General features: G+C 54.7%; 2 protein-coding genes across 11 annotated transcripts in view; one reads left to right on the top strand and one right to left on the bottom strand.

Annotated features, from left to right (window-relative positions):
• CLEC16A (C-type lectin domain containing 16A) overlaps positions 1 to 1,110 on the bottom strand; it is a 196,458-nt gene extending 195,348 nt beyond the window's left edge. For 7 of the 10 annotated variants that reach the window (XM_072835794.1, XM_072835789.1, XM_072835791.1 and 4 more), the window contains exon 1: positions 868 to 1,109. In XM_072835794.1, coding sequence (XP_072691895.1) covers positions 868 to 947 — 80 coding nt within the window. In that variant the 5' untranslated portion in view covers positions 948 to 1,109. Of the gene's footprint in view, positions 1 to 867 lie in introns of all 10 variants that reach the window. The other 3 variants (XM_072835793.1, XM_072835795.1, XM_072835790.1) reach the window with 2 other exon arrangements.
• Positions 1,111 to 3,891: 2,781 nt separating this feature from the next.
• DEXI (Dexi homolog) lies at positions 3,892 to 16,037 on the top strand. Its single transcript, XM_072835788.1, has 2 exons — positions 3,892 to 4,548; positions 15,347 to 16,037. Exon 1 carries the CDS (start codon positions 4,113 to 4,115, stop codon positions 4,398 to 4,400), a length of 288 nt encoding a protein of 95 aa, XP_072691889.1. The 5' UTR covers positions 3,892 to 4,112; the 3' UTR covers positions 4,401 to 4,548; positions 15,347 to 16,037.
• Positions 16,038 to 16,255: the final 218 nt, after the last annotated feature.

The following is a 16,255-nucleotide window of genomic DNA, read 5'->3' as shown; positions in this document are numbered from 1 at the left end:
TACCCCTGTGTTGGCCACCTGCTGAGTAAGAGACACTGGATCAATCTCTTTCTGCGCAGGACGCGGTTAAATCCTTGCACGATCCAGATCCACATTCTCCCCGTCTGCAGATGGGGACCAGAGGCTCAAGGAAGTGAAGTAACTTGTCCAAGGTCACACGGCCACTGAGCGGTAGGAGGGGGGCCGGTTTGAATGCGGGTCTGCCTGCCAGGCTTGTTCTGTGCACTCCTGCTTCCCAGAACCGCGTCGGCCACCTGCCCGCCCTTGGAATTCTACTTCTGATAGTCCCCTCCTTAGACTCCCCAGGAAGGGAGGGGGGCGGGTAAAAAATAAAATAAAATAAAATAAAATAAAAAGTTTCAACGGCTGCCCTTCATTGAGCACTTTTGTACGTGCTGCCAGTTTTACATGCATTCCTTTATCCTACCCTCCAAGCAATCAGAGGGGAGCAGCTGCTGTCACTAATATCCAGTTTGCAACTGAAGAAGCCGAGGCCTAAATTCACACGCTAGGATTCAAACCCAGATCTGCCTGCCTCCCAGGTCCAGGTCTCTGACCCCTCAGCTGTGCAGCCTGAGAAGTACCACCACCACCCAGCAAAGTCTGCATCCGTCAGCTGGTCTCGTCCCCTTAACTTTAACGATGGGGAAACTGAGGCTCGGAGCAGCTAAGCCACTTGCCCAAGGTCACACGGCGAGGCGCGGCGGTGTCAGGATTCGAACCCAGGCGCCCGGGCTCCCCGCCGCCGCGCCACCCCTCCCGGGCCGTGCCTCTCCGTCCTCCACCTCGCGGCGCCCCCATCCCCACGTGCAGCCCCGCGCGGCCTGCCCCCCGCCCCCCGCCCCCCGGAGCCCCCAACACACTCACTTGAGATGGTCCAAGGAGTGGATGTTGCGGGAAGACTTGCCATGGCCCCCGCCCACCCAGCTCCGCGAGCGGCCAAACATGTCGGCGGCCCCGACCCGGTGCCCGCCTCACGGCCTCATGCCCGAGCGGCCGGGCGCCCGCAGCCGCAGCACAAGCGGAGGAGGCAGCGGCGGAGGTGGTAGAGGGACCGCCAACCACCTTCCTCCCCGGCCCACAGCTCCGCACTGACATTCAGCCGGAACCGGCCGTTCGACCGCCGCGCTTTACGGCCGCCGCCACGAGGAACGCTGGGAAATGCAGTTCGCCCGCGAGGCCACTGCCTAAAGGACTCCGCGAACGGACTACAAGGCCCGGCGTGCACCGCGCAACTGCGGGCCGGCGGCCTTGGAAACGGAGGCGGAGCTAGAGGAGGAGGAGAGCCCGCAGTATCGGATGGTGGGCGGGAATGGGGGAACCTGTGCCCGCAGCCCTGAGTAGGGAACCCGAGAAGACGGGTGCTTCAAAGTAACCGCAGTCCTCACGATCGTTAGCTTGCACGATGAGGCTGAGCATAGCTATTGCATGGCGTAGACCGTGTGCCACCGTCCTGAGCGCTCTACATATACTGATATTTAATGCTAACAACTTTGGCAAATTGAACACCAATAAAAAAATAAATTTATAAATAAAATTAAAAAATAATAATAATGCTAACAACCAAGCCACGGGGTGGGTACTATCCTCCGGGGAAACTGAATCACAAAGAGGTTGATTTACCTTGCCTTAGGTCACGAACCTACTAAGTGTGTAGTTCGAACCCTGGCCCCTCATTTTATACCCCCCCCCCCCGTAAACCAATCTGTAGCAAATCGGTGATGGTCTTGATTGTCCCTACAGCCTTTTTCTTCCATGTCAACTTACAAAATAGATTTTTTTTTTTTTGAAAGGCAATCAGGCAACAAAACTGAACGTCCTGTGCTTTCAGAGGGTTTCTCTAGGCTTCACCCTAAATCCAAGCAATTCCCAAAACTATCACATAAAAGGGGGAGAAGGAGAAGAAGAACCGCAAGTCCCCACTTGAGCCGAGGAAATGTGTCTAAATTTCTGTCCTGGAGTAGGAGCGAGAAGCTCCCTGGAGGAGGCAAGACTGCCCTGTTCACCATTCATTCGTTCATTCGTGTCTACACCACACAGTTAGTTATCTAAGTCCCACAGTGCCCCACTAACCGTGCTCAGAGTTGGGCTAAGGGCCCATGTTGTCCCCACTGCCTATGGCACAAACTACCTGTCCCTCTGGCACATCAGAGGTGCTCAACAAATATTGGTAGAGTGGATGAGTGATGGAATGAAGATCCGTTTCATCCTCAGCAGTTGGAGAATTAATGGTCTGCTCTGTAATTCATCTAAAGGGGCAATGAGGGGAGCTTAGGTGGCTCAACTGGTTAATTGCCTTTGGCTCAGATTGTGATCCCAGGGTCCTTGGTTCAAGCCCTGCATCAGGCTCTTTGTTCAATGGGCAGTCTGTTTCTCCCTCTCACTTTTTGACAAATTATTCAACCGTTTATAAAAAAAAAAAAAAAGTGCGCTCTCTCAAATAAATAAACAAATCACATCTTTAAATAAAATAAGGGGCAAGGAGACAGTCATGGAGAAATTACGGGCGGGTCAGCTCTCCAAACACATGCAGACCTAGCATTTTCCTGGGATCTTCCTTTTCTCTGGGCCTGGATTTCTTCACCTGCAAAAAGGAATAACACAGTACCCTGCCGCATCTAGCTGCAATTAAGCAATGTATGTAAAGCATCCAGCTCAGCGTGACCTGAGATTTCAAGGTCCTTTGCAGCGCCTGGTTGGCTCCATCAGCAAAGCATGCCACTCTTGATGTTGAGGTTGTGAGATCTAGCCCCACCTTGGGTGTAGCGATTACTTAAAATCCTTAAAAATACATAAATAAATGCATAAATACATAAATACATACATACATACATACATACATACATACATAAATATCTGTTAAACTGCTCTGGAAGGCGCTTTGTGGAAGATCGGTCCCCTGAAGGATACACAGGGGTTGCTCATGAAAAGGGGAATCAGCGAGTGCAAGACTCATTTTTTTACGTTACTTTTCTGCGTTGCCTCAATGTTTAACCACGTCCTGTTTCTAAACAGGGTTCACAAAGTAAAAACAAGAAGCCACTGTTACAGGTCTGACTTGCCTGGGAATCTCTTTAGGCAGGGGTCCCTGAACCCCATCATGCAGAACCCTCCTCCCCATCCGCCACCCACCCCTCACCTCCCCCACCCTCCCGCAATGGGCAGCAAGAATTTGGAGAGATGATGGAAGCACTGATCAATCTTCCCCATTACGGAAAATCGCCACTTTGGGAAAGTCCGAGATTTTCACTGGTAACTTCACCGCCCCCTCCCCTTTCGCCCCGCCTCCTTTGTGTCAGGTAAACTGAGTCCCGAAGAGGCGTGACGGCATATCCAAGTCCGGGGATGGGGTGGGATGGGGTGGGGGACTGCGGAGGAAGCTCGGGTTTCCTGTTGGCTTTTGGGGATACGTCTAGATTTGAACTGCTTTGGGCGTCTTTCCCCTCCCGCTGCTCCGTGGTGGGGGGGGATTCGCAGAGCCAATCGGATTTGAGACCTGGGCGGAGCCTCCGGGGGGCGGGGCGATGAGGCTCCGCCCCCCGAAGGCGCGGGCCAATGAGCGCGGGCGTCGAGCGGGCCAATGAGCGCGGGCGGGGGGCGGCGGGCCAATGAGCGCGGGGCTGCTCCGGGGGCGGCGCTCGGAGGGCGGCCAGGAGGGCGACGCGGCGGCTGCAGCCATGGGCGCTGGGCCTGCGGGGGCGCGGAGGGGGCTCGAGGGACTGCGGGGCGCGGCTGGCGACATCGCCGCGGGGACCGGCCCTGGACGCTGAGAGCCGCGGCGGGGTCCCCGCCGGCGCTGCGAGGGCCGGAGAGCGCGAGCCGGGGGAGCCGCCGGCCACCTCGGGGAGTGGGGGGTCGGGGGGGGGGGTCGCGGGGGGTCCCCGCCTGGCCGCGGGGCGGATCGACGGGGCCGAGCGGGTGCAGCTGGGGGTGCGTGGGCCCCGCCGGGCACGTTTCGGGGTCCGGGCAGTGTCCGCTGGGGCCCGGCGCCCCCTGGGTCGAGCCTCCCGGGGCGCCCCTGGATGGCTGAGCTGCCCCTCTGCCGGCCGCCCGGGCGCCGCAGCGGCTGAGGTCGCTGGGATCGCGGGGCCGCCGCCCTCGCCGCCCCCTGCATGCCCGGCGCCCGGGTCGCGGCCCACCTGGACGCGCTGGGCCCCCTGGTCCCCTCCGTGCCGCCGCCGCTGCTGCCCTCTATGTTCTACGTGGGCCTGTTCTTCGTCAATGTGCTGATCCTATACTACGCCTTCCTCATGGAGTACATCGTCCTCAACGTGGGCCTCGTCTTCCTGCCCGAGGACATGGACCAGGCGCTCGTGGACCTCGGCGTGCTCTCCGACCCCGGCTCGGGCCTCTACGACGCCGACTCGGAGCTCGACGTCTTCGATGGTTACCTGGAGTAGGCTCGGTTACCGTCCTCCCCCGCCCCCGACGACCCGCACCCCTCGACCTGGACCAGCCGCCCAAATGATGCCGCCGCCGCTGGTTGGGGGCATCGTCCGGCCAGGGATGGGACCCCCAGGACGAGGCCCTCTCCGGCCTCCAAGATCTGTAAGTGCCCTCCTACAGATGAGGGTGGGTTAGGGGCGCTGGTGAAGAAGAGGGTGGCATCTCCAGACCGGAGGTGACCCCTCCCCGAGCCTCTGTGTCCACTTCTGATTTCCTCCATCCACCTCCTGGAGGTCTGTTTGGATGCCAGGAATGGCCAGACCCGCGTTAGGCCCTTAGTTGGGGCTGGAAAGCTTTCCCTGGTGAAGGTGACAGTTGCTGAAGACGGGAAGGAAGGCAGAGCAGAAGGAAGGTTGTTTGGGTTAGCCACGTACCTACTGCCACAGCTTATGGAAAAGCCTTTTCACCCAGATCCCTTTGAGGCAGAGCTGTTAGCTCCTCCCTTCTGCCTCAGTCTGGCTTGATGGTGACCTTGGCTTTTTTGGGGGGGATTCCCATAGCCCCGGAAGGATAAAGATTTGGAGTGTTGGAAAAGGTAGCAAGCCAGGCAGTGACCACCTTTGCCCTGTGGCCCTGGGGACTGGGTGGTGACTCAAGAGCAAGGGCCCTGGCTGAAGCTGTGAGGGGAGAAACATTCAGCAAAAGTCTGTATACTTCCTTTTGGCCTTGGGTTTGCTGCTATTTGGGAGTCGGGTTTCATGGTGCCTGAGCTCGGCAGTTCTGCAGCTTACATCTGCAAGGGCTGCCAGTTTTGCAGGTTGCTTTTGCGGACCAGGCAGGCTGGGGCTGGCTTTGCCTGCAGTGTTTGCAAGGCTTCACGGAGCTCTTGGGCCAGCGGGGAGTAGAGGGGACCACAGGATCTTTGCCCTGAGGTGTTCAAGTCCCGCCTCTAGGTCACTACCAGGAAGCTGTGTGACCTGCCCCACCTTGTGTGTCAATGGAAGGGAAGGGAAGGTCCAGGAAGGAGAGAGACTTGGCCAAAGTGTCACAGCCAGGAAGAGAGGCAGCTGGACAAGATGAGAGTTAGAGGTAGGCAGGCTGTTGGGTCTGGTGAGGGTTCATGGGACATGTAGACACTCTTTGGCTAAGGCCCTCCACTGAACTGTGTGCAGGGTCACTAGGCATAGGGCCTGAGTGGCAGTGAAGGGAGGACACTGAGGTGGCAGTCCATTTTTAGAAAACAGACACTAATGCCACTTACACACCATGTTACTCAGCAGGCTGAGTTAACTCCTTTGCTCTGTGGCCTGTCTTTGCTGAGATGACCGTAGTCCAAGGAAAGCAGGACAGGGCAGGACCTACTGCAGATCCTGGGAGGTGGACAGTGAAACTTCTTTGACAAAAGCTTCATTTGAGCTCAGTGAGACCTTAGCAAGAGCCAGGTGCCAGGTGGAGAGTGTGTCGGCTGTCCTGTATCCCCGTATGCCTGCCGAGTCGGCTTGCCTACCTACCTGCCGTCCATCCATCCATCAGTACATTCCTTGATTGAACAAATGCTTACTGAGCACAGTCAACAAGAGAAACTTAGCCGTGGGCCTCCTGGCACCTGGCGAGAAAAGACAAGCAGATTTCCAAACAAGATCATCAGATTTTTTGAGAACCATGAAGAAGGGAAGGGCAAGGACCCTGGGCATCCCCATTGAGTTCTTGCTGTTTTCTCAGCACTTAGAACAGTGCCCAGCATCTAGTAGGTGCTCAATAAATGTCTGTTGAGTGAGCAAAGTGAAAGAATAGAGGTGGGCTGCTTTAGAAAGGGGGATCAGAGAAGGTCTCTCTGAGGAGACGACACATTGGACCTGAGCCCTAAATTGGTAGAAGGAGCCAGGCTGAAAGATTTGGGGGAAACCAGTCAAGGCAGAGGGAATCGCTAGTGCCAAGGCTGTGGGGTAGGAAGGAGAGTTGGTTTTTGCAGCAACCAAAAGGAGGTCAGTGTGGCTGGAAAGCAGCCCCAGAAGAGGTCCGTGGGGTAAGGCAAGGGCAGACCATACAGGACCTGGGAGGCCGTGGCCACGGCCATAGGCAATGGGAAGCCATCAGAAGGTTTTAAGCAGGAGAAGACACAATTTCACATTTTGCAAAGATGACTTTGGTGATTGTGGGCAGAATGGGCTGTCGGGGCAGGTGTGGAAGCAGGGAAGCCTGTTAGGGGCTATGGAGTTGCTCAGGCTGGAGGTGACTGGGGCTTCGGTGGGATGAGGTTGCTGAAGGTAGGGAAACACAGACCGAGAACAGTAAAAAGGTAAAATCTGTGGAATTCCCCTCAAAACCCGGACTGGGCACTGATCATCGCACATGCCTGGGTCTAGGCCCTGTGCATATTCACTCATTCAGTCATTCGACCAACTTTGTCTCTGGCTCTTCCACCAGGCCCCGTGTTAGGCCTTGCAGATCCTAAGATGAATCTCTGCCTCCAAGCCAAGCGCTTGACTTTCAGACAGTGTAACTCGGTGAAGAATGTCTTATTTTATCTCTTCCCTGCATCAACAGAAACACTTCCCCTTCCAAATGAAAACATTGGCAGACTCTGAACCAAAAACTGAAACCCAAATGCTTCGACCAACTTTGCAGCAAAGGCTGTTTGAGCAGAAACAACATGAAGTGTGTCTCAGGGACCCTTCCTTGCAAAGCTGTCCGAGCCCCTGGGCCTGTTCTGGGAGGTAGGGAGGCCAAGGGCTGGGGCAAATACTCGAGGCCACGCGCAGCATTCCTTTTTCCCCAGTCCCGAAGCCACGCCAAAGCGGTCTTGGCCCCCGAACCCGGGAAGCCCGGAGTAGGGGACGGGAGGGGTGGCTAGCGGCAGGAAAACCCTTCGGGAGGGCTCCAGAAATGGTCTGACTGTACCTTATCTCTGGGCCCCTTTCTGTAAGCCAAGTCCAACCTCATCCTTTCTGGCTTGTTCTCCTGTGGACACCTTCTCATGTTGTGCACGAGAAGGTCAGGGAAGCGCTGACAAAGGGTGTGGGGCATGCCAGGCAGGACTGGATGGCTCTCAAGGCACACTCACTTGCTCTCTGTTTCTTTTTTTGTCTTGCATGTGTGCCCACAGTATAGTCCCCAAACATTTGCTGAGCATCTATAGAAGGAGGCAATGTTAGGGCTGTGATAAGGAGTGAGAGCGTGGTTCAAATCCCAATCCTAGCTGTGACCTTGGGTATGTTCCCTGTAGCTCCCTGGGTGTCAGTTTTCCCTTCTAAAAAAAATGGAGATAATGAAATATGCCTCATTGCGAGGCTTACATTAGTTATACATAAAGCTCGCAGACCTTCCTATGTACAATAAGTGATAGATTAATATCAACCACTGCTAGCATTAACAGATATGATGGGAAGTGTATACACGCAGGCCCTTGCACATGTATAATCCTGCACATGCACACGCATGAATATTTATAGCCCAGGATGAGCCACAGAGGACTGCCTGCCTGAGTGCGGGTGCGTTCAGGTGTAGATCCCTGGGACAGACTTCCCACTCTGCCTTCCTGGCCTAGGACACTCAGGACACCCTTCCCACTGCCTGTGGTCTCCAAAGGCCACCAGATCTGGAGCCCCTGTTTTCCTCGAGTTTTAATCATTGCCCAGGAGCAGGAAGCGGGGAATCAGGAGCTCCTTCCTTCCCAGGAGAAAGGGCCACTGCGGCTGGGAGTGCCAGGGAGTCTTCACATCCCAGCACTTCCGATGCGGAGGCAGCGGAGGCAGCGCAGCTGGATTGATCTGTCCATGTTCCTGGCACAGAGGGAGGGCTGTGGGAGAGAGCCTTTCTGCACCGGAAATGGAGAGCCTGCAGAACATTGCTGCCAGAGTCGGTGGGGCCTGGTGTAGCTCAGATACATAGGGTAACCAGACCCATTGGTCTGCTTATTCCGGGGTCTCCTGGCTTCTATGTCCTGACTCGGTGCCACAGCTGCTCCTGATCCACCCGCCCTGGTCCCTCCACACCCATCTGTGGCCTCTGCCATCAGCAGAACACCCAGGCTGGGATATCGTTGCCCTGCTCAGAAACCCAGGCCTTCTGCAGGGACATGGACAATAAGATTTAAGTCCTACGAGACCCCACAGGCAGCTGGTGGAACTCCTGCAGGGAGTGGGGGGGAGGAGAAGAGTCAGGGAGGATGAGGGAAACCAAGTGGTCTCCTGTCCCGGTGGTCCAGACAGGAGACAGGTGAGGTGGCGAGGGGAGGCAGGTGCACCCCAGGCCTGGCTGACTTTCCAGCTGTGTCCTAGCAGAAGGCTCACCTGGAAGTGTGCTGGCCACAAGGTGCATGAGTGCTTCTTCCTTTGGACAGAAGCAGATCCAGTTAGGGGTCTCCAGACAGCTGAGATGCCAGGGGTTCAGCTCCCTTGGCCCCAAGTTAGACAAACTGGAGATTTCATCCAAGACTGAGACCATGACAGTCTTTGGGTCTATTCTGGTGAACAAATTCTTTTGGGCTCCTCTCAACCCGACCATTCATATTCCTGATTTATCGGCTGTTCCAACCCCCCAACCCCACCCCACCCCACCCCCGACTTCTGAATGCTTAGCCTGCTTATTGGAAATCAAGATCAACATTAAAGGGACAGCAGCACTAACCTCATCTCACAAATAAAGAAGCTGAGGCCCAGAAAGGAGGAGTGAGAGGCCAGGGAAGCAAAGCTGAGTGAGATAGCCGATCCCCCCCTAACCCAGTGCTGGGTTTGCAGGGGGGGTCCAGGAAGGGGCTCCAAGATCCCAACCTCGGAATAGCACTCATGGCTCCGCCAGGCCTGCTGCATAGACGCTCTCGCTCCTTTTCGCTGAGTTACTTAAATAAAACTTAATTTTGAAATAACTTCACAAGTATACAGAAGTTGCAAGAAGAGTGCCAAGAAGTCCCCCATATCCTTCACCCAGGGTCACCAGTTGTGCCGATTTACCTCTTGCCACATTTGCTCACTGAGGCAGTGTGGGCTGGCTCTACGTTTGTGCATGTCTATATATATGTATACGTATGGTTATTTTTCTGAACCATTTGAAAACGGATTGCAGACATTATGTTTCTTTACTCCTAAATACTTCACTGTCTGGTTTCTTAGATCAAGGACATTCATTTCCATAACCGTTGTCAAAATCAGCAAATTTAACACTGATGCAGGCCTATGACCAGTCTAATCTGTGACTTTATTCAGGTCTCAGCAATTGTCCCAATAGTGACCTTCCCTGGCAGAAGGCAGAGTTGAGGTTCCAGATCCCATCCCAGATCACCCTTTGCCTTAATCATTGTGTCTCTCAAGCTGCCCTCGATCCTGACCAGCTCCTCGCTCTGTCTTCATCTTTCATGGCATTCACATTTCAGAGGAGTACAAGTCTGGTATCCTGTAGAATATCTCTCAGTGTGGGTTTATCTGATGTTTGCTCTTGCAATTAGGTTCAGATGATGCATTGTTGGCAGGAACCCCTCAGAGAGGTGAGTGCACTCGTGAGTGCATGACATATGTCCCGCCGCTGGTGGTGATAAATTTGATTGCTTGGCTAAGGTGGTACCATTTCTCCCTTTATAACTTGTAGTTGCAATTAAATACACTAGTTCTAGTACTTCGCTTTTCAGAAGACTACTTTTTTTTTTTTTTTAAGAACTTTTTATTTTTTACTTTTTAAATTTTTATTTATTTATGATAGTCACACACACACACAGAGAGAGAGAGAGAGAGAGAGAGAGGCAGAGACACAGGCAGAGGGAGAAGCAGGCTCCATGCACCAGGAGCCTGACGTGGGATTTGATCCCGGGTCTCCAGGATCACGCCCTGGGCCAAAGGCAGGCGCTAAACCACTGCGCCACCCAGGGATCCCAAGACTACTTTTTTTTATGTGAATTTATTTTTAAAAGGATGGCGTGTAGTCAGTTCTTAATAAATGATGCTGTGTTGATGGTGCGTCAGACCCAGAGGGGACTCCGCCCAGGAAGCCTTCCCCTCTCCTTGGGTGCTCGCTGCCTCTTGGGGGCCCATCACCAAGGAGGATCTGTCCCCATAAGTGGCCTTTGAAGCAGCCCAGGGTGATGATAACTGGTACCCAGTGAGTCCAGGTGATGCTGCTGTCCTTACAGCTATCATCCTCTGCCCGGAGCCTGGGGAGGCACTGGGAGTGACTCCTGGTTCCAGGCACCCCTGAAAGGGGAAGGCTTCATTCTTGTGATTCCTTCCTGCCAGAGGACTTGGCCGGGTGGTTAAAAATAACTGCCTCTCCCACATCTAGCTTCCCCTAAGCGTCACCCTTGAAGCAGGCAGGGCAGGGCTCATTAGCTCCATTGTACAGGGAGGAAAACTGAGGCTTAGGGATGTTGAGTGACTCACCCTAGGTACCCAGCTCTGAGGTGGCCAGCTGGGCCTCCTAGCCACACTCCCAGTGCTGCTTCGAGTGAGGCCCTCTGCCACAGGGGAGGCCGCTGAAGCAGAGTGTGGCCGGGCTGTCGGTGCTCTGCTACTCTCGTGCACCTGCTACTTCTCCCTTTGACCAGGCGTATCTGGCTAGAACTAAGGGTTTCACTTCCATTGTATTTGCTTTTAGTTTGCCTTCTGTTTATGACAAATGATCCTGTTTTTTATTCTTGATAGTGACATAAAAGTTCCTCTTAAAAATTTGGAGCTAAAAAAAAAAAGTCCATTGATTTAAAATACCAAAAAAAATAATCATCCGGGCAGTTCTTAGATTTGGCAAGACTCCTGGACAAATGCTGCCCTCCACCAACCAGCTGGAGACTCGTTCTGGGCCAAGAATCTTCACAAAACCCACAGCTGGTGAGTGTCAGCAACTGACATGTCAACCGGAATCTGAGTCTGAGAAGCCAGTCCTTGTTTCTCTAGAACACCGGCATCCATCAGAGGCCCAGGCAGCCGGGCAGTCTCTCCTTTCCCATCCCCTTCAGGCCATGAACCCCTGGACTAGCCGAGGCAGAGGTCATCCTTCTGCCACACAGCCCATCACTGAGCTGACAGTGGACACCCATGCACGTTGGCTCTGGGTGACATCTGCCTTTAGCCACTTGAATTGATTGGCGCGAGGGAAAGAGGAACGAGCAATGGGTTTCCAGCCAGCAAGGACTTTGGAGGGCGACAGGGCTACATGTTTCAGGCCGCCAGCACTGAGGAGGCCCCCCGGCCTGGTGTGTTTGCTAGCTGGGAACAGGTGGGAAGGAGGGGCGGGGCCGCTGCTCCCTGATGCGTCATGAATTGCAGGCACTCCACAGATATGACTTCATACGATCCTCACAACAAACAGCCCAACAAGGTGGCCACTGTCCTCCTGTTTCAGCTGAAGAAACAGGCCTAGAGGGATGAAGTAACTTGCCTAAGGTCACACAGCTACCAAGGGGCAGAGCCAGGATTCCCACAGATCAGCCTTGCCATGACTGCTCCCAAGGAGTGGGGTGGCTAAAGCACGTGAGAGAAATCTCCTTGCAGCATGTCCAGAGCTTGGCCCACCAGCACCCTGCAGACGCAAGAGCCAATCCCAAAACTAGGCAGTCTCTCCACAGAGGTCATGAGCCGGGACTTGCTTCTTAAAATGGATCGAGTGCCCAGCTGTCATTCTTAATGCCAGAAATGAGTCAGCCGGCCACTCCCTCTGTCCAGCTCTCGGGAGTAGCCTGGAATGAAAGGTTATGGTTTCAGAAAGAAGAAGAAGGAGGAAAAAAGCCAACAGCTAATGAATGGTCTGTCATGCTCTAATGATGATTAGGAAAGCTGGAGAACCCACTGCTTTGGATCCTGCAGGCTGCAGCTCCAGGATGCTTGCAGCCTCAGGCTTTTCATGCCTTGGAGGAAAGAGATGCACCTAAGATCAGACCACAGAGGTTCAAATCCACCTCTGCCCTTTGCAAGCTCTATGGCCTTGAGCAATTTGCTGAAGCCTTTCTGAGCCCTGTCTGAAATTTCCGATGATGCCTGGCCCCACCTCCCAGGGTTGTCCTGAGGAATACATGAGCTAGGACAGGAGTTAAGGCAGATGGTACAATGTAAGCAAAGAGTGCTTGAGAAATATCACCTGTTGAGATTCTCAAGTTTCTCATTGGTGGATTTGCTGTGAGGCCAGACTCGCAAGTTAAGGAACAAGGGGATTGATCTTTAACATGGAGCCACAGTGGGTGGTGGCACAGATGAGAGGTCACAGGATGTCCTCTAGCTGAGGACAGGGAGACCTGAGCTGTCCTCAACTTGCTGTGTGACTTAGGACAGCTCCCTGCCCTGTCTGGGCCCTTTGTGGAAGCAGTGATACGGACTCCCGATCAGGGTTTCCCAAACCCCATATGACCCCGTCAACAATTTCTGCTCCCTAGTCTGAACTCTGATTTGTGTCATTGTTTTCATTAAATGTGCTCTTTTTAAAGGGAAGTCGTGCTCTGAAAAGACATGTACTTTATTTTACTATCAGAAGTGGAAACCTGGCATCACTTGCCATAAATAGAAGGTGACCCTGAATAGCACAGTGAAAACAGAGAGCAGTAGTGGGTCCAGCTGGAGCCGGCGCCAGCAGGGCCCTGGGCCTATTCAGATGGGAGATTAGCATGTGTCAGAGACACGTTCCAGCCAGGCTGATGCTTGTCTGGCCTCTGCTGGTGGCAGACACCAAGACTGGGAGAGGAGTGGGTCCCCATTCCAGAGGTGATTCTGTGTTCTCTGACACCCAATCCACATGAGTCTGAAATGGGCTTAAGTATGAACCCCTCCCTTAGAGATCTCTGAATGGAGCCCTGCTCTCAGGAGCACCACCACTGACCCTACAGGAAACCCCAGGGGTTCTTTGGACGGAGGTCAACAAAGGTGGATTCCTGGTGGGATGGGAGAGGGAGCCATGGACACCTTTCTAGAAGGCTGAGCTCAGCAGTGCTCTGGCTGCAGCCCTGGCTTCCCCTCCCCATGCCAGATCCAGCTTGGGAGGTGGGATGAGGCCCCAGGACACGAAGACCTGGCCTGTGTCTTCAGCAGCAGCTGGGGACTCAGAGCAGTGGAAGGATGTGTTCCCAGCTGGCATCTAGAAGATGAATCTGGCAGACAGCACAAGAAACTTGCCCATCCTCCCCTCTCCGCAGTGTCCACCATCGCCTGCCTTCTTGCTCCCCTCCCCCACCCCATACCAAACTCCAGGGGGTTCTAGGGGTTGCTGTGGACTCGTTGCCCACCTGCCGCCTACCTGGCCTACCTGGCGTGCTCTTCGTGCGCAGCCATCCCCCGACTCAGGGCTCTGTCCATCCCCTGTACCCCCTCCTGTCGGGCATATTACCTTGGGCTGCACTCGCTCACCAGACTGTGTCTCAGAAGCATGGCTGCATTTATCACAGGATCCCCAGCACCCAGCTCTGGAGAACTGAGCGTGTCTGGATGAGTTACTTACCGTGCCTGAACCTTACTGCCTTTGTCTGTAAAATGTATCATAATAGCATGTCACTCCAGGAGTTGATGGGGGGGGTGGTGGTGGTGCTGAATGACATAATGTACGTAATGCTCTGCCTCAGGCCTCCTCTCCCTGGAGCAGACCCCTGGATAGAGGTTCAAGTGCAGGTCGTTTATTTGGGAGGTGATCCCAGGAACTACCAGCAGGAAAGGGTTCTCAGGTCACCACTGCAGCCCTGAGCTCAGTGCTGCTCAGGAACTCTGGGGGCCAGGATACATAGAGGCTCAGCTGCGGGGTGCAGGAGCTGAGGTACTGATCCCCCACCCTCCTGGTCATCACTGATTGGAAGACAGCTATGGGGGGACCTTGGCTCTGCCTGCACTTGCAGCCTGGGGGCCAGGCAGGCTTCAGAGGCAGCTCCCTGCAGGTGGAAGCTGCCAGGTTCGGGTGCCCTGGATGGGCGTGTGGAGGGACCAGGGCATCTCTGCCTTGGGGACGAGGCACACAATCAAAGCTCAGGTGGTGGCAGCTGCCTGGGTGTGATGGTTTCTGTCGTCATCGTCACCAGTCCAGTGCCAGCTCTGCCTGTCACAGTCAGTGTAACAGGTCACTTGGCTTCTCTGCACCTCGGGGAGATGCGTGGTTCTCAATAGAAATAGTCCTGCCCCCTCCGCGCCCCTCGGAAATGGGGCCAGTTGCATTTTTAGTTGTCCCTGTGCCCCAGGACTGCTACTGGCATTAGTGGTCTGCGACCAGGGATGCCGCTCACAGTCTCACAATGCCCACAATCGGCCTCCTGCCTCTGAGAATTTTCTGCCCCAGATGTTGGTAAACGACAGTACAGGTTGTGTATTTAACATGTAAGTTGTTATTTGACTCACGATGACGTTTGCAGGAGGTATAGTCTGAGCTGGCGGTGGTGAGACCCAGAGCTGGGCCAGGAGGGTAGGCATGGGAAAATGAGAGGTTGCAGAGACCCTGGCGCCCAGCTAGACACAGAAGGTGGTGGGTATGGGAAATGCCAGATTGGTTCTGGGAAATGGGGAGCAGCCGAGGGGCCAGGAGGGGAGGAAGAGCCATGTCTTGTGAGGACGAGTGCAGTAGGGCTGCTGAGTAGCCTGGCCTGCGAAGCATCTTCCGGGCAAGCTGGGAGGTGTCGCCAAGCCCTGCCCACTGCCCGGGCTTGCTCAGCCGCTCTGGGGCTCAGGTCAGCCAGCAGGCCCTGGGTCACCCTGAGCACGCTGCCGTCCTTCCTCAGGGACCAGGATCCCCCTCCTCCTCCTCTCGCCCAAGAATGGATTAAGTGAAATTGCACTGGCGCCCAGTCCAGGGTCCTTAGAAATCAGGCAAATTCATTAAAAAAAAAAAAAAAAAGTTACTGAGAGTTTAGGAAAAGATGCCCAGCCTGACAGTGGGCGTTCTGATGGTTCCCGAATGCAAGGGATGGAGGAAGGCCTCCCTGCCCCGCCCCGAGCCTCCTGAGGCCACCACCAAATGGGCGAAGGCGGGACAGTGCTTCCGTGCTGGTAACACTCCCTTTCTCCCCTCTCGCTAGGCCTGCTCCCCCCGAAAGCTCTGTGCCAACAGAGAGGTTTCCATCCGGACCCCAGAGGGTAGGATGGAGAGATTGAAACTGAGAGCGGAGGCCCAGAAGGCCTTTGCCCCCACCCAAGGGGGAAAGGCAGGGGCGTCCGAAGACCTCCCCCACCCGCAGCGACGCACAAACAGCCTTGCCTTGGCTTATGACCTTTCGCAGTTGCGATGGATGTTTACAGGAACCCAGCCAGAGTCTGCCTCCCCGCTCTTCACCCCCGACTGCACCTGCTTCTCCCACTTAATCTTCGGAGAGGATACTTCAAACTGCGGACACGCGCACAGAGGCCACTCCCAGCTCCATCTGCTGCCAGTGGAGCCCGAAGCCCGGCCCGCTTTGGCCCGAGGCTGGCCCTAGATGCAAGGATTGTTTCAGGGAGTTAAATCAGAAGGAGAAGAAGCCGCAGAACGTGTCGGGCTGAAGGGTCATGTCGGGCTGAAGGGTCGGGCTTGACTTATCCATTTCAAGTTCCTCGTTCTTCACCAAGTTGCCAGAACTGATACATCACGCCGAGGGGGAGTGCCACGTTGCTCCTCCAGCCGGAAACATTTTTTGAAAATGTGAGTGGTGTGGATACTTGATGGTGATAAACCTTGTAAAAGCAATACTTAGGAGGCTGACTTCTTTCAATTAAAACATGTATGCAACTCCAGCCTATGGGGCCCTGCCTGTTTTTTTTTTTTTTTTTTTTTTTTTTTAAAGATTCAGAAAAGGAGCCCGTAGGCAGGACCTTGTGCTCGACAGAGGGCAAGAGTCAGGGCCTCCCCAGCTTGGGACCCAGCAGAGCTGGCCACAGAGTCAAGGATGTGGCCCTAGACAAGTCACATCTGTGAAATGAGGACAGGAATTTGCACACCTCATGAGATGACT

The sequence above is a fragment of the Canis lupus genome, chromosome 8 (genome assembly GCF_048164855.1).
Source record: "Canis lupus baileyi chromosome 8, mCanLup2.hap1, whole genome shotgun sequence".
NCBI classification, from domain to species: Eukaryota; Metazoa; Chordata; class Mammalia; order Carnivora; family Canidae; genus Canis; species Canis lupus.
The sequence above is the reverse complement of the archived record's forward strand: the minus strand, read 5'-3'. Positions and strand labels throughout refer to the sequence as shown.